At 32.9% G+C, this 23659-nt stretch overlaps 2 protein-coding genes, 2 long non-coding RNA genes and 1 pseudogene across 7 annotated transcripts in view; 2 read left to right on the top strand and 3 right to left on the bottom strand.

The window, feature by feature from the left end:
- Window positions 1-521: 521 nt before the first annotated feature.
- On the bottom strand, window positions 522-3676 carry LOC139820544 (uncharacterized; annotated as a pseudogene).
- A 190-nt stretch (window positions 3677-3866) lies between these two features.
- On the top strand, window positions 3867-6610 carry LOC139820552 (uncharacterized). Its single transcript, XR_011734007.1, has 3 exons — window positions 3867-4516; window positions 4590-4842; window positions 6475-6610. It is a non-coding gene; the product is annotated as an uncharacterized lncRNA (long non-coding RNA).
- On the bottom strand, window positions 6421-11953 carry LOC139820547 (uncharacterized). 3 transcript variants are annotated; one of them, XR_011734000.1, is made up of 7 exons: window positions 11703-11953; window positions 9695-9853; window positions 9304-9494; window positions 8994-9234; window positions 7625-7780; window positions 7184-7295; window positions 6421-7070 (listed from the first exon to the last, which is right to left on the bottom strand). It is a non-coding gene; the product is annotated as an uncharacterized lncRNA (long non-coding RNA). The 3 variants fall into 3 exon arrangements; XR_011734001.1 differs by having other exon boundaries at window positions 11935-11949; XR_011733999.1 differs by lacking the exon at window positions 11703-11953 and having other exon boundaries at window positions 9695-9922.
- On the top strand, window positions 9493-21508 carry LOC139820543 (uncharacterized). The gene is made up of 10 exons (XM_071790923.1): window positions 9493-9634; window positions 10303-10464; window positions 10792-10902; window positions 12078-12241; window positions 12903-13146; window positions 13249-13355; window positions 14296-14415; window positions 18311-18460; window positions 18622-18687; window positions 21170-21508. Exons 4-10 carry the CDS (start codon window positions 12103-12105, stop codon window positions 21352-21354), a joined length of 1011 nt encoding a protein of 336 aa, XP_071647024.1. The 5' UTR covers window positions 9493-9634; window positions 10303-10464; window positions 10792-10902; window positions 12078-12102; the 3' UTR covers window positions 21355-21508.
- Window positions 21297-23659, bottom strand: part of Mas (trypsin-like serine protease domain-containing protein masquerade) — a 52810-nt gene continuing 50447 nt past the window's right edge. The window contains exon 12 of one of the 2 annotated variants that reach the window (XM_071790909.1): window positions 21297-22132. In XM_071790909.1, coding sequence (XP_071647010.1) covers window positions 22000-22132 — 133 coding nt within the window. In that variant the 3' untranslated portion in view covers window positions 21297-21999. The remainder of the gene's footprint in view (window positions 22133-23659) is intronic. The other variant, XM_071790910.1, reaches the window with a different exon arrangement.

Genomic DNA, 23659 nt, shown 5'->3' with positions numbered 1-23659 from the left:
GTTGTTTAGAGAAACCAACTTTTCTTTTTTGTTGGAAAGTTCCCTTAACAAATATTATTTAAATTCGTGTTGTCCAAAACAAAAATTATTTTTATAGTTAATTTGTAACCCAACAAATTATTTTTCTCCATACAACACAATTTTCTTTGTTCGTTCAAACAAATAGTCTCCATATTTCCCAGTACCCAAGAACCCCACCAACACATAAACGTTATTTAAGCGTTTCAGAAACGTTCGAACCTTAACGTTCATAAAAGGTGCAAATGTCCACCTGGTTAAACGTTTGCCTAACGTTTGCTCAACGTTTGTGATAAACGTTCTCACAAAACGTTAGTGAAACGTTTCTCGAAAACGTGTTTCACGGAAAATAAAATATAAGCTAGAATCACATCGTATCAAACAAGACTGTCTCAGTCAAAATTTTTTAAGACACAAAAAGGTAATCTTAAACTTTTTTATCTTAAAAATTGTTTACTGAGACAGTTTGTTTGATTTGATGTGATGCTTGCCAAACATATATATACATATATATAAAACTAAACGTTTTTTATTTAAGACTTATTACAAATCTTAAAAATAAAATGGACACAAAATTTTTTTTTCACATTATTCAATATTAAGAGAATAGCATTATTCTTGGCAAATTTTCTTGATTTGAGCCAGTCTTTTATTGCGTCTTCAGCAGTACCCATATCCACATCATGACGAAGTTTTTTTATTGCAACTGCGGAAGATAAAAACAGTTTTGGTGGCACGAGTAGAGTGAATATAAATATAACAGCATTAAAAGATACTTACGTCTTACAGTCTCCATCATAACAGTGTTTTTAAATGAATCTTTTTTTCCGCTACTTCCCTGCCAACTGTAAAAGGTACCAACATGATTGGACATTAATTTTTCCATCACTCGCTTGGCATTCTTTATCACTGGTCCCTCTAGCAGCTAGACATAGTCTCTTGATCTAAAAAAGATATGACAATGTTAATAAAAAGCAGAGAATACTGAATAATTAATAACTTCTTTATACTTACAACATAGTCTTTCTGTGACTCTTCTCGATTTATTTTTTTCAATCAGCATAAGCTTGTAGAGGCAGCTTTGGTAAATCTTTAGGATGAGTCAAAGTCTCTGTTCTAGAAAGTAGAAGTTGCTTAATCTCCTCGATATTGTTTTCCAAGTTTGTCTGCCTTCGTTCTATTTTTTTAGTTTTCTCATACATTTGTTTCAAAAGTGCTGAAAACCAAGAAATGTATTAAATTTAATATTCATCAAACTATACAAATAATATTGTACTCATGAATATAGTAAATTGTACCTATGACGCCTGTTCTTCTTCCATCTGTGTCGGCGGCTGTATCTGTTTGAACTGGATCGTTCTCATTTGGTTCTTCCTCTTCAGTTATGTTCTCCAGACTTCTGTGTTCGTCAGCTTCTGAACTCGCTGTGAAAAACCAAATTAAAATGTAAAGATCTATATTACTTGTCTGTAATCTCACTCTCTATATAAAAAACACACCTGTTCCAGTTTTGCTCTTTTTTGTACTATTAATCCTTGAGACAAATTCTGTCATAGACATTTCTTCAAAGCTTTTATCTAGAAATTACAAAGCATTAATGCGAGAATCTCAGATACAAAACCACATATATCACATAGATTGCAGTATTACAATGCAAAAATAAAATTAAATACCAGATTGGTCGTGTTGATCATTCAGAGCAATATTTTCTTTTCCACGTTTATTCTCAACAATTTGACCCGGCTTGTTTGATTTTCGTCTTTTTGTGGAAGTCCCTTTTGCATGAAAGAGGTGAAATTTAACATTATCCTAAAATAAATTAAAAAAGTGCTGAACATGATTTAATCAAAAGAATAACAGGTACCTTTTGGTCATATTTATTCCATCAACATTAACATAAACCTATTTTGTTTGTGCCAAAATTTTTTAGTCTACAATTTTGTAGGCGTACGTCTTTCAAGTCCTGGTATTAATCCAACATGGACATAGGAACCGTTACCGAATTCTACAATTGATGTTACTCTAGGCGTCTTATTGAGAGTCCGCGGATCTAAGGGCAAGTCTGGATAATATGGTTTTAGTTTTGCAAGAAGCTCTCTGCACGTTTCCACTGTAATATTGTGTTTTAAATTCCATTCTCTTAGCCATTGCCTGAATTTCACTTGCTCATCCTCATCATTGTCTTCTCCATCTTCATCACTTGAGTTACTATCTGATTCAATACTTGCTAACAGATCATGTCTCATATAAACATATTCACTATTGTTATCATCATTTATTTGCCTTGTAAGCTGTAAATTTTTATTGCTATGTGCAGATTCACTAATATTATCAATGGAATCATGAGAGATATCTTGAATCTCATGTGAATTTATAATACTATCTGCTGTAATCGCGTTTAAAATGTCCTCATCATCTTCTAATATATGAGCGAATACCTTCTCAGCTTCAGCTTTGGCGTATCTCCTTAGCCTTCGCTCCCCGATAGATCGTTTGTGGAACTCGGTCATTTCGTAAAATACAATACTGTTAAAAGAAATTTGATTTAGCTCTCGGCCAAAAAGTACAGAAAACGATATGTCATAGTAAAAATAACCGGGGTACAGAGTGGAAAAATAAAACTGAAATAACATTATAGTCTTTATTTAATTAAAAATACTTTAAATATCAAAATACTGAATAAAAAAAGATCATATAAAAATGTGTAAAAAATTTATAAATCGAAACTTTGATTTTTATAGGCCAATATTACATTTGTCGTACGACAAATGTAATATATGTATATAGCCTTTAGAGATTTATAATATAATAAAAATAATAGAATTAAACCATCATAACCTTTTTAATGCATGTAAGATATTAATTATCTTAAGGATTAGCCTCAGAAAAATAATATAAAATTGTAACACAAATTATCATGTTACATCAAATATCATGTTATTTAAATTATTATCAAATACGTTACATCAAACGTAGGTACATACAAGTAGGTAAAAAAGGCAAAATAATACAAAGATATAACACTTACCATTCATTATTGAGGCTTCCAAAGCACATCGATTCTCCTTGCTCGCTCTCTCTCTCTCTCGCTCTCTCTCTCTCTCTCTCTCTCTCTCTCCTTCTCTTCTTCTCTGATCACTTTCACACCGTTTTCGCCACGATGCGGACGTTCAGCTGACGGACAGAGGTGGAAAAGGAAGCAGGAAAGGAACGTAGGAACGGATGATGAGCGCGGAAAGAGTGGACGGAGATGGAGACTGGCCGAGAGAAGCAGCGCGAAACCGCGGACGACACTTTCACGAATGACTTTTTATTATCTTATTATTCGCGATATGCACGCAGCGACACAACAAACGGACGAAGAAGGAGGCCACTTTCACGCTCTCCTCCTCGTCGTCGAAAATACACAGACTCTGCACTTCAATTCAGTTGACTCAAGAAAAACGTATGCGTATAGGTTAAATAGATGAAATGATACCCAAGCCCAAAATGATACTGGACGATATTGCTTGCGAGTCTTACGCCCTCTATGCGGGGAGATCAGGAGGTATACAGTTCGGATCTGAACGTTTCTAAAACGTTCACGCGGCGTTTTTAGACTTAGTCTCCACGCAGGACGTTTTTATCGTTAGAGAAAAAAACCATTCGGCAGGTTTACGAACGAAAAACGATTTTTAAACGTTTACCTAACGTTTGTGTGTTGGTGGGGAAACATTAAATTAACGTTTAGAAATATTGACTTTATGTGTATTTTTTAAACGTTTTTAATAATATATACACATATTTGAAAAATATTATTTCGTAATATGATTTTTCTGAATGTTGTTAAAATATTTTAAAAACGTTACAGAAAATATTTTTCAAATGTTACTCTGACATTTATTTGAGATCAATGCAACAGTTCAAAGTTCCTTGTAATTTGGATTTGGAAATAACGTTGGTAGTATATTAATTTTCTGTTGTTAGAATGTTATTGTTTTATATTGTACGCAACGCTCATCGCGACAGCCATGATGCGTACATTTACGTATGTACAATGCGTGATTGTGTATACACGCGTGTGGATCGAGCAGTGCGGAGTGCTCTTTATTTAGAGTATATTTATATATAAGTAACTATTATATTCTAAAAGTTGTATATTAATAATAAGAACTCAATTAACCATACGTGCTATGAATAGTAGTTGATATGATTATTTATAACCTATAATTTAGGTTAACTACAAATAACGTTCTTTGGGTATCGGTAGAAGCTAGCTATATAATGGAATTATTTGCTATTTTCTTGCAATTTACTGCCGATTATTTTCAGCTGTTTGAACGCGTCGAGATCATGAGCAGACGCACGCTTGTCGCGACAGCCCATCGGAAGCAGTAATAGTTCTGGAGACTGTAGTCGCATTATCTTACATACGTATGATGCGTGAGTGTGTCATATATACGTACGTTTGTGCTTGTGCTGTCGAGCGCTTTTAATTGTATACAACATTTTTATATGAGTAAGTAATTATTATATTCTAAAACTTGCATATTAATGATAAGAACTCAATTATCTATATGTGCTGTAAATAGGTAGCTGGTGATTCAAGATCTATTTTTTGACCTATATAAGAGAGAGATTTGCAGAAGAAAAGAAATATACCAAAGTATTAAGGATCAAACATTCTTGATGTATGTACTCGGGCCGCGAGGCTGAGCAATATTCTAAGGAAAGTATTATACAAGATACAAAGATTGGACAATATCTTCCCTTATTTTTCATATTGACAATTATCTGAGTTTTGAAGATATGCTAAAAACTGATCAAGAAGCTTTCATGCAAGTTGTAAGTAAAGCTGCTTATCACAATTATAATTAATTCTATAAACATTTACAAATAACATTTCCGGTTAGTAGTTACATAATCGTAGTAGATATTTTACACAATAAAATCAGACTTTGAAAATCCTCTCCCTCCCTTTTCTCTCCCTCTTTCTCCCTTTCTCTCCAAGAGTAGTAAATATAATATTTGCAATTTAGAGTCGACAAAGAGATCACCAGGACTTGTAATTTTTACCGATTTTTTGGTATTATTTTCAATGTAGTGCCTATAGCAAAGATAGTAATTGCGCATTATCTGTATCTATTATGTTTATAGTTATTTTGATTGTGGCGTAACATATGCATATATTTTTTGTTTATGACAATTTATTAGATGAAAAAATAGATGAAAAACTCTAAAAGTGTCAGTAACATACAGACAAAATCATCCAAACGTCATATCAAATAAATACTAACGCATTCACACTACATTGTTCAAGTCTTTTATGCATATAGATCTTCTATATATAAATGTGTGTTGCTTTGTTTTACCATATTTAGCAGAAAGCTTAAGTATTTATATATAAAAATCTTTTTGCAAATTTTTCATATATTTTTAAGCTTTTAAATTTAATGGAAATGGTACAGTAATATTTTTTTACAATTTTCTTTAACGGAGCAAACATACTGGTAATATATAAAAGTTGTACAATTTTTGTAACAGATAAATATTTACACTGACAGCTCGAGATCTTTTACTTTGAAACTTTTTAATCATTTTTGTGATATATTGAGCAAATGCTCTAATTGATTTACACCTATTTTTATTATGTAAAAGCATTTGTAATTCTATGCAACCAATACGATATATGTAAACTTTCTAAAAGAAGGTAAAATTTTGTCGGTAAAGTTTTCAAATATGGTATGTCGTATGTCCTTCAAAAATCAAAATGTATTTGTATTAATCTCTATAATGAATTCAACTGTATGTTTTATGTATAAAACGATCAAATAGAATCTTGAGGAGAAGCACCCAATGCGTCCAAAACCAAAAATGCAAGCAAAAAATCATTATTACAATGTTATTGCAACGATATTCTATAACTTGTAATGTTGTTAAATATGTAGTTCTTAATGTTGTATAGAACATCATTATGAACATACTTTGACCACGATTCCGAAATTTCAGTAATGTTGAAATGGGAGTGCCATAACGTTGCAAATAACATTGCGCTAAGGTTTTTCTATCATTCCTGTAATGTTTTTGACATAAAAATTTAAACGTACTATCAACTTTATTACAATATTATATTAAGATTACCGTAATATTAATTCTAACATTTATTTAAAGTTCTTATTGATGTTTTATTTCTATTACAGGCAACATGTTTTCAATAAATATGCAATAGTAATAAAATATCTCAATATTTATTGTCTAATTAATATTTAGATTGCTTTTATAGACCAGGCTGGGACAACTTTGAGCTCCAGAACCACGACACTTTTTTTCTATCTACGGAAAGTAGGGGAGTGTCGTGACTCCGGAGTTCGAAGTTGCCCAGGCCTGTTATATACTAATCTGTATTAGGGAATAATTCACTAATTATCATAAAAAAAGTTTTATTTATATAAAAATAATATATACCATATATTACAGTTTTCAGTTTATCACAATAATATCTTTGGTGAAGATCACTGATCCTAGCGGAAGGTTTTGGGATAAAACTCATCTTTCAAATAAAAAAATCAGATTTCTGTCTCAAATCCAGGAAAAAATGCATTTTAAGGCAAGATCAGATGTGGTTCCACATTTTCGTCGTTGATCCTTGAATACAAACTAAACGTAATATTGAGAAAAAATGTCAAACCAAATAATTTTATCAAAATCTTCCTTTTTTATTTGAAATGTGTCCCCTCGAATGAGGGTGTTAGTGCCTTCGACCTTATCCTTTTAGATCATATAGCACAAATCACTATTTCTAATGTATAAAAATTTTCTTTTTACTATTGCCTAGACCTATGTATTTTTTTTCATTCTACAAACTTTCTAAAACGGATTATTAAACCACATACAGGTCTTTCAATCCTTAAACCATTTACTTCCTCTTAATCAACCCCTTACAGGGAAACAAGTTAAACGAGGACTGTACATGCGGGATGCAGACTGAGTCGAGATCAAACCTAAGACCCTTTTGTTACTATAATAATCACTCGCGCGGAGCCACGCAAGTAAGATAATATATTTATCACTTCCTGAAAAATAAAAGTAGAATTAAATTAGTGAAAAAGCTACTTATAAATTATAACGCGGCAAACTATAATAATTTTATTTTATAGAGAGTATATACCAAAATACATTACATTACCTTTTTAATGTTTTTTTCTTTCCTTACGGACGTTTGCGAATCTGAACCACTCCATTACAAAGTGTTCAAAATCTTTTTCTGTATTCCGAGGGAATAATTGCTCTAAAAGCTTCTGGAATAAGAAAAATTCAATACAGTTTATTGTTAGATGAAAGAAATAAATAATGTTAATTTAACGGCAATTAAAACTTATGATAATTATTGAAATAACACAAAAGTTTCCGGAATAGTTTACATATATACTAAATCGATCAAAAGTATTAGTTTATGGATATATATATTTTTCTTTTATTTTGTAAGAATTTTTAACGTGTATGTGTGTCCTGCTTTTTAACGATGATTGCCACAAAAAAATAGGAGACAATTTTAATAAATTCTGAGACATAAAACATAGCATTTAATACTGCAAGTAATATATACATCTCTTAAAAAATTACTTACTTTTAATGCTCAGAATTGCGTATCTCCAATTTTATAATTATTTTTTTGGCCAGTCCATAAACACATGGAGGCTAAGTCATCAGAAAATGTAGCACTCAAACTTCTTCTAATAAAATCCTTTTCATGTTTCCCTCCAATTAACATAACCTTGTTCACCTGAAAAATTTATACTTGTAATTCTATATAATGCAGTTTATTATTATAAATTGCAAGGAAAATAATTCAGAAGACTTTTAAAATATAATAACACATATTATGGGATATTATAGAACACATTAAAGGACATATATTATAGATATAAGTTTGTAAAAAGAGTCAGAGTAACCATTTTTGGTTTTAGACCCATTGGGTGCTCCTCTTCAAGATTCTATTTGATCGTTTTATACATAAAACATACAGTTGAATACATTATAGAGATTAATACAAATACATTTTGATTTTGAAGGACACCATATTTGAAAACTTTACCGACAAAATTCTACCTTCTTTTAGAAAATTTACATATATCGCATTGGTTGCATAGAATTACAAATGCTTTTACATAATAAAAATAGGTGTAAATCAATTAGAGCATTTGCTCAATAAATGATTAAAAAATTTCAAAGTAAAGATCTCGAGCTGTCAATGTAAATATTTATCTGTTACAAAAATTGTACAACTTTTATATATTATCAGTATGTTTGGTTCGTTAAAGAAAATTGTAAAAAAATATTACTGTACCATTTCCATTAAATTTAAAAGCTTAAAAATATACGAAAAGTTTGCAAGAAGATTTTTATATATAAATACTTAATCTTTCTGCTAAATATGGTAAAACAAAGCAACACACATTTATATATAGAATATCTATATGCATAAAAGACTTGAACAATGTAGTGTGAATGCGTTAGTACTTATTTGATATGACGTTTGGATGATTTTGTCTGTATGTTACTGACACTTTTAGAGTTTTCATCTATTTTTTCATCTAATAAATTGTGTCATAAACAAAAAATATATGCATATGTTACGCCACAATCAAAATCACTATAAACATAGTAGATACAGATAATGCGCAATTACTATCTTTGCTATAGGCACTACATTTAAAATAATACCAAAAAATCGGTAAAAATTACAAGTCCTGGTGATCTCTTTGTCGACTCTAAATTGCAAATATTATATTTACTACTCTTGGAGAGAAAGGGAGAAAGAGAGAGAGAGAGGGAGAGGAGATATCTCTTACAGTCTTTTCTTAATTCTTAAATTTTTAAAGTCTGATTTTATTGTGTAAATTTATATCTACTACGATTATGTAACTACTAACCCGAAATGTTATTTGTAAATGTTTATAGAATTAATTATAATTGTGATAAGCAGCTTTACTTACAACTTGCATGAAAGCTTCTGGATCAGTTTTTAGCATATCTTCAAATTGTCAATGGAAGATAAGGGGAGATATTGTCCAATCTTTGTATCTTGTATAATACTTTCCTCAGAATATTGTTCAGCCTCGCGGTCCGAGTACATCAAAAATATGTTCGATCCTTAATACTTTGGTATATTTCTTTTCTTCTGCAAATCTCTCTCTTATATATAGGTCGAAAAATAGATCTTGAATCACCAGCTACCTATTTACAGCACATATAGATAATTGAGTTCTTATCATTAATATGCAAGTTTTAGAATATAATAATTACCCATATAAAAATGTTGTATACAATTAAAAGTGCTCGACAGCACAAGCACAAACGTATACGTATATATGACACACTCACGCATCATACGTATATGTAAGATAATGCGACTACAGTCTCCAGAACTATTACTGCTTCCGATTGGCTGTTGCGACAAGCGTGCGTCTGCTCATGATCTCGACGCGCTCAAACAGCTGAAAATAATCGGCAGTAAATTGCAAGAAAATAGCAAATAATTCCACTATATAGCTTCTACCGATACCCAAAGAACGTTATTTGTAGTTAACCTAAATTATAGGTTATAGATCATCATATCAGCTACTATTCATAGCACGTATGGTTAATTGAGTTCTTATTATTAATATACAACTTTTAGAATATAATAGTTACTTACTTATATATAAATATACTGTAAATAAAGAGCACTCCGCACTGCTCGATCCACACGCGTGTATACGCACTCACGCATCGTATGTACGTAGGATAATGTATTACGCATCATGGCTGTTGTCTGTCGCAATGAGCGTTGCGCACAATATGAAACAATAACATTCTAACAACAGAAAATTAATATACTACCAACGTTATTTCCAAGTCCAAATTACAAGGAATTTTGAACTGTTGCATTGATCTCAAATAAATGTCAGAGTAACATTTGAACAATATTTTCTGTAACGTTTTTAAAATATTTTAACAACATTCAGAAAAATCATATTACGAAATAATATTTTTCAAATATGTGTATAATATTATTAAAAAACGTTTAAAAAATACACATAAAGTCAATATTTCTAAACGTAAATTTAATGTTCCTTGCTTACTGGGTGGTTACTCTGACTCTTAATCTTACAAATAACTTATATCTATAATATACATCCTTTAATATGTTCTATAATATCTTATAATATGTGTTACTATATTTTAAAAGTCTTCTGAACTATTTTCCTTGCAATTTATAATAATATACTGCATTATATAGAATTACAAGTATAAATTTTTCAGGTGAACAAGGTTATGTTAATTGGAGGGAAACATGAAAAGGATTTTATTAGAAGAAGTTTGAGTGCTACATTTTCTGATGACAGCCTCCATGTGTTCATGGACTGGCCAAAAAAATAATTATAAAATTGGAGATACGCACACACACAATTCTGAGCATTAAAAGTAAGTAATTTTTTAAGAGATGTATATATTACTTGCAGTATTAAATGCTATGTTTTATGTCTCAGAATTTATTGAAATTGTCTCCTATTTTTTTGTGGCAATCATCGTTAAAAAGCAGGACACACATACACGTTAAAAATTCTCACGAAATAAAAGAAAAATATTAATCCATAAACTAATACTTTTGATCGATTTAGTATATATGTAAACTATTCCGGAAACTTTTGTGTTATTTCAATAATTATCATAAGTTTTAATTGCTGTTAAATTAACATTATTTATTTCTTTCATCTAACAATAAACTATATTGAATTTTTCTTATTCCAGAAGCTTTTAGAGCAATATTCCCTCGGAATACAGAAAAAGATTTTGAACACTTTGTAATGGAGTGGTTCAGATTCGTAAACGTCCGTAAGGAAAGAAAAAAACATTAAGAAGGTAATGTAATGTATTTCGGTATATACTCTCCATAAAATAAAATTATTATAGTTTGCCGCGTTATAATTTATAAGTAACTTTTTCACTAATTTAATTCTACTTTTATTTTTCAAGAAGTGATAAACATATTATCTTATTTGCGTGGCTCCGCGCGAGTGATTATTATAGTAACAAATTTTTTTATTTGAAAGATGAGTTTTATCCCAAAACCTTCCGCTAGGATCAGTGATTTTTACCAAAGATATTATTGTGATAAACTGAAAACTGTAATATATGGTATATATTATTTTTATATAAATAAAACTTTTTTATGATAATTAGTGAATTATTCCCCAATGCAAATTAGTATATAACAGGCCTGGGCAACTTCGAGCTCCGGAGCCACGACACTCCCCTACTTTCCGTGGATAGAAAAGAAGTGTCGTGGTTCTGGAGCTCAAAGTTGTCCAAGCCTGGTCTATAAAAGCAATCTAAATATTAATTAGACAATAAATATTGAGGTATTTTATTACTATTGCATATTTATTGAAAACATGTTGCCTGTAATAGAAATAAAACATCAATAAGAACTTTAAATAAATGTTAGAATTAATATTACGGTAATCTTAATATAATATTGTAATAAAGTTGATAGTACGTTTAAATTTTTATCTCAACAACATTACAGGAATGATAGAAAAACCTTAGCGCAATGTTATTTGCAACGTTATGGCACTCCCATTTCAACATTACATATTTAACAATATTACAAGTTCTAGAATATCGTTGCAATAACATTGTAATAATGATTTTTTGCTTACTGGGTTGGTTGTAGCCGAATTGTATCTTTTGTTCTTTGAACAAAATGTTTGGTTCCACACATACATATTCTTGCAACAAAATTATTTTATTTTTCCAACAAAAGTATTTGTTTGCTCATATAGAAACAAATAACTTAAGTTGTGTCTGTGACCGGAACAACAGTGCCAACCAAAATTTGATTATTCCAACGAAATAGGTTTCTCAGTGTACGCATATTCCTCTCTATTGTACCTTCTAATTCTCTAACTCTTTTTCTTGCGTATGTTTCAATTCACTCCCGTACACTATACTATTTCACCTCTTCCAATATACCATATCCCTGCGTCTGCGTCATTCATATATATATTTACCGTCTTGTTTGTGTCCACTTCCAGATCGTGGTCACTGGTCGAGGTATAAATGACGCAGCGCAGACGCAAGTTACGCAAGTCGCGAAAGTTTTTATGCTGCTCGAACATGACACGTCGTGGCTCTCGTTCTCTCATTCAGATATGCGCCTATTTGGCGTTCATCACCACCACAGTCGCGGATGATCGAGGTGAGTCGCAAATGATGGAGAAGACGACGCTTACGTAAAACGTGTGATAAATTGTTGCAAAAAGAGTTATTCTCGAGTATATTGATTTCATCTGCGTAATCTTACAGTAAGGCAATAATTAAGTCATTTATTATTTTTGATCAAATATTCCAACGTAATCTCGGGTTACAGCTCCAGTTAATAATAAATTTACGGTAAAATCGCGAAAAAAATTTGCGTGTTGAAGCTATTAAATTTTTTAAGTAACTGCCAAATTCTTTTATAATTGCGTTGCTTTTATAAAAGACACATTTTCTACAACGCCAGAAAATTTTTATGTAACAATAAATGCTTTATAATAAATCACGCTTTATATAATAATAATCATTTCATTTACTAATTTGTCAATTAAAAATATGTTTTTACCAAGTGTAATAAAATTTAAGAGATAACGAAACGACGTATTTTTTTAGAGAGTTCTTAAAATTGATTCAGTATTATTGTACAAACTTTGACATTTAGACTTCGTGAATAATTCTGTTTCCACTCAAAATTCCGAAAATACGAATAACGACGTAACTGTAAGGATTCAGAACGATTCTCTTATCTGACTAGTAAACATCCATTTTTGTGAGGTCAGTAATATATCGCATTAAATTCTTTTAAATTTTTTTTTGTAAAGAGGAATGCGATAAAACAAAATGTCCGGGACCACTGGCGTATTACGAGGTTCTCGGTTGTATCCCGGTGTTTAAGAAAGAGGGCGATTGTTGCGCAACAAAATACAACTGTGATCATCTAAAACAGAGATCCACTAGCAAGTGTTATGTCAATGGTAAAGAGTACGAGATCGGAGAGGTACTCAAAGAAGAAGATGCGAATCCTTGTGACATTGGTTGCACCTGCCACCCAGGATATGATAAAATGTAAATAAAGATTTTTACATCAATTTTTTCATTGTTGTCTCCTTTTAATATTTTAATTATTAAATTCCTCTTATTAAAATTATGTAATTGCTTTTATTATAGCGCCACATTTAATTGTGCGATAGTTGATTGTTTTCAAGGACCAGCGAAACCAGGTTGCTATAGAAAGAGATCCCCGTTAAATTGTTGCCCTGGAGAGGAAGTTTGTCGTAAGCACAATAATCTAATTAAAAGTTATAAATTTTCTACGTATATTCGCGATAAATTGATAACACTAGTTTTTATGCATTTAAATATTATATTAAATTCGCATCGTTATATCCCAATTATGTCCTTTCTCGATGAGAAAATCATTATAATTAACCTTTTTCGGTCACACTGGGTAAAATACACCCCAGCGTTTTTTGACTTCGAAAACGATCCAGTAAACCAATGGAAATGGGCCTTGTGCCGCCATCTAAAGGTAGTTGGGACCTTCAAGTATCGATCCCCGTCGGTGGTATATTTTTCGGCCCGTTAGTTCTTTCTCGGCATTTTTTTTCCGCAAAAAATCGCACTTTCATACCTCAAAATCAACATACTTTTTGGAACGGCCATAAACTGCAATAATCAGTGAAAAGTGCGTCATCTGAGGATGAAAAAACCGTTTGAAAAATTAAAATATCTTAAAAATTGAAAAAGTTACATTAGTTTTTGTGAAAAGTCACTTTTCCGACTTTTTTTTCAACAATTTTTTTACATATGTTTGTATGTTACATATTAATTTTTTGCAAATCAAACCTATACAGTCTTTTTAAGGAAGACTTGAACTACAACAGAATATTTTTTTTTTAAAATCACCTACAATTTTTTATACACGTGCAAATACGCTGGGGGTGTATTTCACCCAGTGTAACCGGTGCGGGATTCTCGGGAAGTGTGACCGAAAAGGGTTAAAAATATAAATTTTTAATAATTTTACATTTTTGCGATATACCCCTTTTAGTTAATACATTTATTGAACTTTGTTAATCAGAAAGCCACAATAAAATTGCTTTATCATAATTAAATTTCATATTCAATAATAGCAATCCACATGCCGACAAAAAAAACCTTTCTATCCTAAAAATATATGGATAACATTTAAATAAAGTCATTTACGTCTTGTAGCTGAAAATCCCGAAGACAGAGCTATCTGTAATGTAAACGGAAAGGAATATAGAGATGGAGAGCACTTCAGTGTTGAGAGTGAGCCGGATTTAACCTGTATATGCCAGCCAGGCTATGAAGGTAAAGATAATCTTAGGTTACTCTTATGTTACTTTAAGGTAGCTGTCTCGCTACGTGCTAGTCATGTGACTGTTTGTAGGTTTTCACGTTCAGAAATATATTTCAGGCAATTTTTGCTAAGGGAAAAATAATTTTATGAATTATGGTGTAAAATTTCATACGTGACAAAGTATGTTACTTTTTCCAAATTATGTGATTTTTCTCATTTGACTCCGTTTTGATCAGCTGATCATGCGAGTCGTCGAGAAAGGTTACAAGTGAGGTTACATCTCCTTTTCGATTGAATTTTGACAATTACTGAGAAAGGGTTTCAAAACGCATGACAGGGGTGTCAATCACTATCCAATTCGGGTAAGAAAGACGAGCCCCATAACCTGCAACTACAGTGATTAGCCAGCGGCGTTGCCAAGTCTTCCCAACCTCACCTCGACCAAAAAATGTCTGCTCGATTACCGCATTTTCACTAAAATAAACTAAAAAATTAGCAGCGAAATCTCCGGTAACCTATATATTTTATGGTTGCATCGGATTCTTCGAAATCTAATGTACAAAAAGCAATGTTTTTTTCTCACTTCATCTAATCGAAAAATACGAAAATATGTGATTGAAACCGTGATAGAGCCTTCTTTTCTGTATGAAGTAATGCAAAATTTGTGATTTTCGAGATCGATTTTCTAGAGTAAATAGTCGGTAAGGAGCCACAGAAAAAATCGACTGCAAAGCTGATCATATAATTTGATATAAAAACCGAAATCGAAAACTTTATCTAATACATGCCCTGACGAGACAGTTACCTTAAATTTTTCAGTGCTAGATATACCTTAAAACATGTATATAAAATACATGCTAATGAGTGATTTTAATGTTATTATCAACACTTATATTTTTATATACAGTGCACGAAATTCTTATGACAAATGTGACAAATATAAACTAAATGTCAATTTTCAATGAAATAGATGTATTATGAACACTTACATCGATGCAATATATTAATAAATAATTATTTATTGGCTTATTTATCGATAAATAAGCAAGTAAATTAAATAATTCAACACTTGTTGTACAGTGTACACCATAAATATATATATTGCATTTGTCATGTTACGTCAGGACCCCGGAATTTAGGTACATTGGTTCGACGGATAGCGAAGGAAAGGGTATCCGAGGGAGGGGGTAAAGGAAGACGTAACGAGATCTCTATGGTATCTCGGGTTCACGCTGAAAGGGCGCGTGCCTCGAGTCGAATGCACCTTTCGGAAAACTCTAGTCGTGGGTCAACGTCCAGAAGGGACGCTATTACGCCTACTGAGAGTTTTCGTGCACTCGCGGTCCTGTTTTCGGTCAAGGATAATATCCCTATTACCGGGGATCGGACCTTGTGCGATTTAGAGAGGTAGTGAGGGGCGAGGTTTTATTTATAAATGAGTAAACATTGAGTTTATTTTAATCAAATAATTACAACATTTATTGTAAAGGAATAGAACAAATATTATTACAAATTAAAGAATCATTATTGTAATATACGTTGTATATAATAATTCGTGGAAGTGTGGTGTGTGGGCGTGTGTGTTGACATTTGTCCTGGTACAAATTCGGAAGATCGGGGAGGATTTTTATAAAGATAGATACTCTGCTCGTCAACGATACATTTGGTGAGTAGATTGGGAAGAATAAGTGCTGACTATGTATGTGAGTAAAAACGAGGGTTCAAATTTGGTAACATAGTTATTGGAATAAAATATTTAAATTTATAAATTTATGATTACGTAAAAGGCTATGATTACGATACGATGATTGGTTAACGGATAGTTATAAATTTATACATTCATATACTATTTCTATAGTAGGGGATGGGGAACGCGGGGAGGATTCCTCGAGTACTTCGATACTCGAGTCGGAAAAGGAGGGAGAGGGTGATCTGTCACGATAAAGGGTGGTGGAACTAGAGGGGAAGGAATTCCGTCGAAAGGAACAGGGGAGAAGTTGCAGGGTGATCTCTCCCGGAACTCCGCGAGTTCCTCGGAAGGAACTGGAGAGTAGGAAGGTTCAAAAAGGGGGGAAGATTCTGGGGTATCGGGGAACACCCGATACGCAAGGGAACAACGGGCAGATGAGGGAGATCGGGAAGAGGGAGAATCGGGGATAGCGAGTTCGATATGCGGAGACTGTTCGCGTCTTAGAAATGAGGCTAAGAGCTGTTGCTCCACTATGCGGGCGCGCCTGTTCCGAAATAGCCGATTTCGGATAGTTATCCCCAAAAACTTGCGGCGGTGAATTTTTGACTTCACTAAAATTATTTTGTGATTTTGATTTCGAAAAAAGAGGGAGATTTAAAGACGATTTTATACTTATATATAAATATATATACGTGTTCTCAAGTATGGTATTCACACATATATATATGTATACTGTAGGGATGTATATAGATAACCGAGAGGGTATCTCGGACTTACTGTTGACGGTTGTGATTGGGGAATCTCTGAGGTGACTGGGCCGGATTCTTCCGGAGGTAGGTTCGGCTCGGTTCTGTGATGTGTCTTGACGCGCACAGAATCGACTCGCGACCCGACAGAAATCTAGTTTCACTTGAGGAATACAGCTGGATGATAGTTGACAAGTACGGCTGGTAAATATAATTTTAAGACGTCTCGGACTGGATCAGAAGTGCCTCCAACTGCACAAAGTCGCGATTTTTATAGGAAGGTTCGAAGGATGGAAGGGGTGGATTTCGTGTGGGATGTGTCTGGTTTTCGTTTAAAGGATTTCTGGTTGGCGGGATGTTTCTAATTGTTATTTAAGGAAATTCTTATTGGGCGAGATGTTTCTTGCCCAAGAGGTAGATTTGAGTTTACGCCTATCCTAAAAAGCTAGAGACGGTTATCGATTTTTCTAGTTTTCCATTGGTAACCCCCCTCTTAAGGCCCCACTGTCTTATTGGGGGTGTAACCCATCGGTTCTTTTCAGTGACGCATTTGTTTTTCGGCTATCGCCGATTTCTCTTTTATTAGGGTTCCTTACTTATCTCGCGACCCCGTTTCTATGCTGACAGACGATCCATACTTCTCAATTTTAAGTGTAGTTTTATTGCAAACAGAAACTTCCGCCACGTCCTCTTAAGATTTCTAAAAGCACGTATTAGGTTTCGTTTCTGTTTGTCGGAACATAGCACGGCCAGTTTTGAGTGAGTCGCGAGATGTAATACAGATCCCCATCATCCCTCGTCTGAAGTTAAGGCTCCTTTCTGCGCGTCGTGTCGCCGGATTTATAGTTATGGGCCTTACGAGGTTGACGAGAATCTGGTCACCATATCCCCCGTCTGTTAGTAATTTATTATCTGAGAGGGTGCTTTTAGTTGCCCAAGCAAATGGGTAGTTTGATCATAAAAAAAAGAAATGCGAGGAGATCTAACCTCACCCCGATCGATAACCGTCCGTACTTGGCTTGTTTATTCTAATCTTAGGGCTATCTTAGCCGCATAAGAATTCCCGCGAAAAAGGGATATCGTAGAGTCCGCTGGACGTAACAGTCATAATAATTGTCATAATATTTGTCATAATAATTGTCATAATTAAACCGAATAAAAAACATTTACTTCGCCTAAAGTTAATAAACAATTAAGGATTTTAATCGACTCGACTAGCTATCATCGTCATGACAATACGACCATTGTGTCTTGACGATAATCTGACCAAAATCAATGGTCGTACTGGCTATCATGACGATGATAGCCAGTCGTCGATTAAAATCCTTAATTGTTTGATAACAATTAAGCTAAATTCGTGTTTATCTATATTTCAGTAATGTGTGAACACTAACAATTCTGTGATATAAATTCCTAATTTAAAACTATATAAATCTATGTTTACGTTCATAAAAAATTTTATGGTTTAAGGAAAAAACGTCGAACCTTTCTGCGTGAAGCCTAAACATCCGTATTGCAGTCCCGATTTCCGTCATGCAAGCAACATTTTTAATAACTGCCCTCCGGTTTATTATTCCACTCAATCGCCGCAGACTGGTTGCAGCGTATTTTCGAGATGTCGTAAGTTCACGAGTGTGATTTTGTACGCGCGCGTCTGTGTGTGTGTGTGTGTGTGTGTGTGTGTGTGTGTGTGTGTGTGTGTGTGTGTGCGCGTGCGTGCGTGCGTGCGTGCGTGCGTGTGTCAATGTTATCTAAGCAATAACGATTATCGGGTTTTATAGAAAACAACAACGACACTGTTATTCACAAAGAAGACGACTTGAAGTCTGCCGACAAAAATCCTGATGGTACGTTTCATATTTAACATTATAGAAATATAATGGTTTTTAAACGATCCAAGATAATACTCTTGAGAATTTAACCTAGTCTTTTATTAATTTTATTAATTATTGACTCATAGAAAAAATGTAAAGATATATTTTATACAAGCTAATTCGCTTATTGAACTGAAACATAAATGACGCATCGACACACATTTGAACATTCAGCGATACTAATTATGCATTAGGAAAAATGTTTTGTTGTACGAACCAAAATTTTGTTGTAACGATAAAATAATTTGGTTAAAATATGCCCAACAAAACTCGTTTAATTGCTGTAAATATATATCTTTGTTGCTAATATTTTGTTCTTATAACGTAATGCTTTTGTTATAACAACCAAAAATCTTTAACTGTATGAATTTTGTTATGGAGAACAAAGCGTTTGGTAGTGTAAATTTCTTTATTGCGAGTATTATAATATTTTATTAGTAGGGGAAACCGGGGCGAAGTCGACCCTATTTTTTCGGTGCCGATTTTTAACAACAAAATAAATCATTCAATTTTAGTGAAATATAGTATACCATTGTAAAGAGTGAACCCTTGGCTACAAAATTTATATAGGCATTTTTGGTCTACGTCGCTTTGTTCAATCGGTATAGAGTAAAAACGACAAAGGGGCAAAAATCGAAAAATCAAAATTCCCGGGGCGGAGTCGTGTCTTCATTCTCGGAGTGGATTTTAAATAAAGATACATAATTTTGATCATAAAAAATAATAAAATACACTTTATTCATTGTTTTTTAGTAGAAAAATGGAAAGCGGAAAATAATTTCAAGGAAATCAATTTTCTCTTTCGCTAACAGTTAAAGCGTGTAAAAACAGAGTCTGACGAGCGCACGCACTCGTGTGCCTTACGCCTGCACGAAATGCACTGTTTTTCATCGGCTCTGTTTTCTATTATCTCCGAGCATACGCAGCACATATTATTTAGCTTTCTTAAGGACGTTCACCGGCAAAATCGTTTTCTTAGAAATTTTCTTAAACTTTCAGTATATGTTTAATTAAACGCGTTTTATACATAGGCGTTTTATTCAATGCCCCTTGCGGTACTAAAATTTGAGATATTCAGCTTCAAAGTTCCGATTTTTAACACGGGATCCCTATGTTGAGCTCTCTCGACACGGACATTTTAATGAATAATAAGTACAGTTTTCTTAGAATTTTTTTGAAAAAATAGTATAAGATGCCTCATATTATTAGTAACGTGTGACAATAAAGTTCGATATAGCAAGCGGTATTTATTTTTGAGAAATAGTCGTCTAAAGAACACTATCGGACATAATTTTCGTCTGCTCGGAGGCAGGGAGAGGGAGAGATCACTGCGAGACTTGGCAACGTTGCTACCGCTGCGACATATAGGTTAAGTAGAGAACGTCAAGATCTTATGGGCAACGTTATTTAAATCAAGTTATTTAATCTTTTTTCTTTATGATTCATTATTATTTACTTTTAGAATGCTCAATAAACAAGTAGGACGTACTCATTTATGATTGGTATTGGAGAAATGGAAACGGAACAAAAATTTGCCAGATCGAGTAAAACTGCGCGGCTAGACGAGTTTCAGACTTTTGCGCACGGAAGTAGTTGTCAACCATATCATTACTCCGTGCGTCTGAGTTGAGCACAACTGCCACCGGAGAACGTCCTTAACTTCGTTATGGCTTGGTCACGACTTATAAAATAATAGAAATTAATAAAAATAAAAAAACTGCACTGGATTCGTGTTCAGCATGCATTACTCTTTACTACTCTTTAGAATCACTTACTTTGAGATTCGGAGATATCAAGTCTAAATTTTAATGCATAGAAAAAAAATTGTACTTATTGGGCATTATTTTAGTTTATGTAAAAGAAAATTTCATTATTATGAGTTTCTACGGTAAATAACTAAAATGCTTAATTTTTGTATGTGAAGTCAACAAATTATTTGGTCCACAAAACAAATTAGAAAAATACATTTAGCAGAAGTAACTAAATATTTTGTTATGGAAAACAAGATATTTGGTTGCTCTTAAAAAACGTCTTAACGAAACAGTTTTGTTGAAGGCACTAATTTTTTTTCCTAGTGTACGGATGCGACGTGTTAACTGACACGCCTTAGCGCGTATGATGTTTGTTCGTTAAAAACAATTTTATTTTATTTATATTTATCTATTTTTAAAATTTTTTTTGATATTTTGGTTTTGAAAATTGTTAGTTAGATTGTTAGTTAGATTTATGCAATAATAAAATACTCAAAGAGATATATAATATCTTAAAGTTAATTTTATCGCGTAAAGCAAACACTCAGGTCAGAACTCGACCCGTTCAGTCATTATTGAGATCTCAAAATCTCGGGTACTCGCAACTCGTCCGTTCGTGTAAAGGGCGGGCTCGCGCTGCGCGCGTACTTAGCACGAGACACTACCGTGTCTCTTGATGTCTTATTAAGACTTGTTCTTTTTAGATAAGGACGTTTGTCATTTCGGCAATATGACCATGCACCGCGGCGATGAGTTGAATCAAGCTACAGATTATAGTTCTGTGTGCGTTAAATGCATTTGCGAGGTACCTCCTGTACTCACTTGTCAGCGTTTACCGGATGAAGAATGCGATGTCACAAATCATCCACCTTTCCATCAAACATTTTAAAATCAGTGATAATGTGATTACTTCTGTTGTACGACTCAGGATTTTATAGTACGTAAATGTTAAAACTTCTCTACATATATATGTATGAAATATTCTAATGTAATATGCATTTCTGTACTGTTGATTGACAATAAAAGCATATTTTTATATATTACATGTTGAAAAAAAATGGATTACAAATCTTCTACATATTTTGCTTGCAAATTATAGTTATAAATAATACTAAGGATTTAAAACAGAACGTAGTATTTTTAAAATTATCTTCATTATTAATAAATAAATGATAAATAAATGAATAAAGTTTTTAATTATATTGTTTGATTACTCAATTCTGCTTAATAAACTGTAACGCGATGAATGTTTGCGCATCTAAAAATCTATTATCTGTGACCTCTTTTACGTTAACCTCCTTTATCAGTCTTGCGTTATGCAACACATTTATCGATGAAAACTTGCTAAATAATATTGTGTAACAGAATGACTACATTCGATTATAATACATTAATATCATCTAATTCTAATTCTATATTTCATTGATATAAAATTTAAGGGGGTATCACACTGTAGAGCACGAAAAAAATACGCATATTTCGGGAATTTTTTTTGCGTAATAAAGAGATCAATCGAAATTTTGTAAAATGGGATTTATAATTCTAGTAATGAAGTACAAACAATATTTTTTTCAACTTCGTTCATGACCAAATGAGCGGCTGCGCAGCATTTCTCCGTCGGTGCCTTATTTTCCACGGCCGGAAATCTAACTCCCGCAATTTTTGACCTGGAACAAAAAACCAAAGTTTTTCGATTCTATAGAGCAACAGCAAGAGACGTACGTAGGATTTTTTCGATATATTGATTTTTCGCGAAATGGTGCACTTACGTTAATGATGCAACGTTTATCAGAATTATTCACCGGTGATTTTCAAGATCATAATATTTATACGATTATCGCAAATATCCTTCCGCTTACGGTGCGCACTGCATGACGCTGTAATAATCTACATATTGGGCAAACCAATTCCTGTTGATTCCTGTTCAATTCAGACGTTATTTATCTGCTTAGCAATGTGCATATACTGACAGCAGAGTCATTCACACGTTTCGCCAAACGTTACCTATTTCTCATTTAAACTCTTAAGTGATTTTACCGTTGACACTTCGCAAATTATTGCCAGCATTACAGACTTGCTTGCACGTTTCGCGTTAGCTCGCGATTTATCGCAATTTGCGGTTGAGAAATGCGCGCTTTGCAACTCATCACGAATACGAAGAAACGAATTAATTTTAACGTTCGCTAAATTCATAGCCTTTAGTCTCTTCTACGAGCCAATAGAAAACCAATTGCGATATATGCGAACTACAGTCGACACTCCTCGCGGATTTATTATTCGTGGATTCGCTATTCGCGGTCAACATATTTTTGACCATATTTCTTTATTCGCGGATAGATATTACAATATTCGCGGATGTAAATAATCATCGAAAAAAGTTAATCATTACAATAAACTTTAGAAAAACAATTTGAATTTAAAGTCCTATACTAAGAATTTCCACATCATGCCTATGTCTCTACTTTAAACAATTTATTTGTAAACAATTATTTATTTACTTTATTTATGTCTTTTATTAACTTAGCATATATTATTTATCTTTACTGTCTTTCTTTTAACCTTATTTAATCTTTGATGACGTCCGTCGGATTCAATTATTTATTAGTAACGTGTTAAGTTTTTATTTTGTACATTGACGCACAATTTATTTTTCTCTATTTTCTCGTGCTCTAGCTTCTTGGTTGCATTGAGTGAGTGAATTTTGTATTCTACATCTACATTATTTGACATTAGTCATTTCATAGTTTTCATCAAGGAATCAAGGACGCATTGAAAACTTTAAATTCGTGTTGGAAGAAACTGTGGCCAGCTTGTGTGGAGTCGGGGCATGAACATCTTTCGATTGATATTACACAGACCATGCAAGACATTACAGAAATTGTCAACAGCATTGGAAAGAAAGGTTTCAAAGAATAGGAAATTAATGACATTGAAGAATTATTATTACAGTCATATGAAGAAGATCTTACAGAAGCTAAATTGGAAGAAATTTTGACAGAGAAAACTCACAATCAGTTGATGGAGGTTGATGAAGATGCATCGACGTTAAGTTCAAAGAAACCTGAGTTTGACATAAGAACGCACTGGCTACAGAGGAATCAAGCTTTCCGACAAACTTTGTGAATTCCTTATAGACAAAGATCCGTTTATGGAAAAAAGTCTTATTTTTAAAAGGAAAATAGAGGAGGCAATAG

Source organism: Temnothorax longispinosus, chromosome 10 (assembly GCF_030848805.1).
Source record: "Temnothorax longispinosus isolate EJ_2023e chromosome 10, Tlon_JGU_v1, whole genome shotgun sequence".
Lineage (NCBI taxonomy): Eukaryota > Metazoa > Arthropoda > Insecta > Hymenoptera > Formicidae > Temnothorax > Temnothorax longispinosus.
Note: the sequence above shows the minus strand (reverse complement) of the source record. Positions and strands in the feature narration are given on the sequence as shown.

What these genes read in the sequence shown, in the direction of transcription:
- LOC139820543 (XM_071790923.1), top strand. Translation starts at nt 12,103, where the DNA reads ATGACGCAGCGCAGACGCAAGTTACGCAAGTCGCGAAAGTTTTTATGC. An exon ending in CACAGTCGCGGATGATCGAG is followed by an intron (nt 12,242 to 12,902) that starts GTGAGTCGCAAA and finishes TTTTTTGTAAAG; the next exon opens with AGGAATGCGATAAAACAAAA. An exon ending in TGCCGACAAAAATCCTGATG is followed by an intron (nt 18,688 to 21,169) that starts GTACGTTTCATA and finishes TGTTCTTTTTAG; the next exon opens with ATAAGGACGTTTGTCATTTC.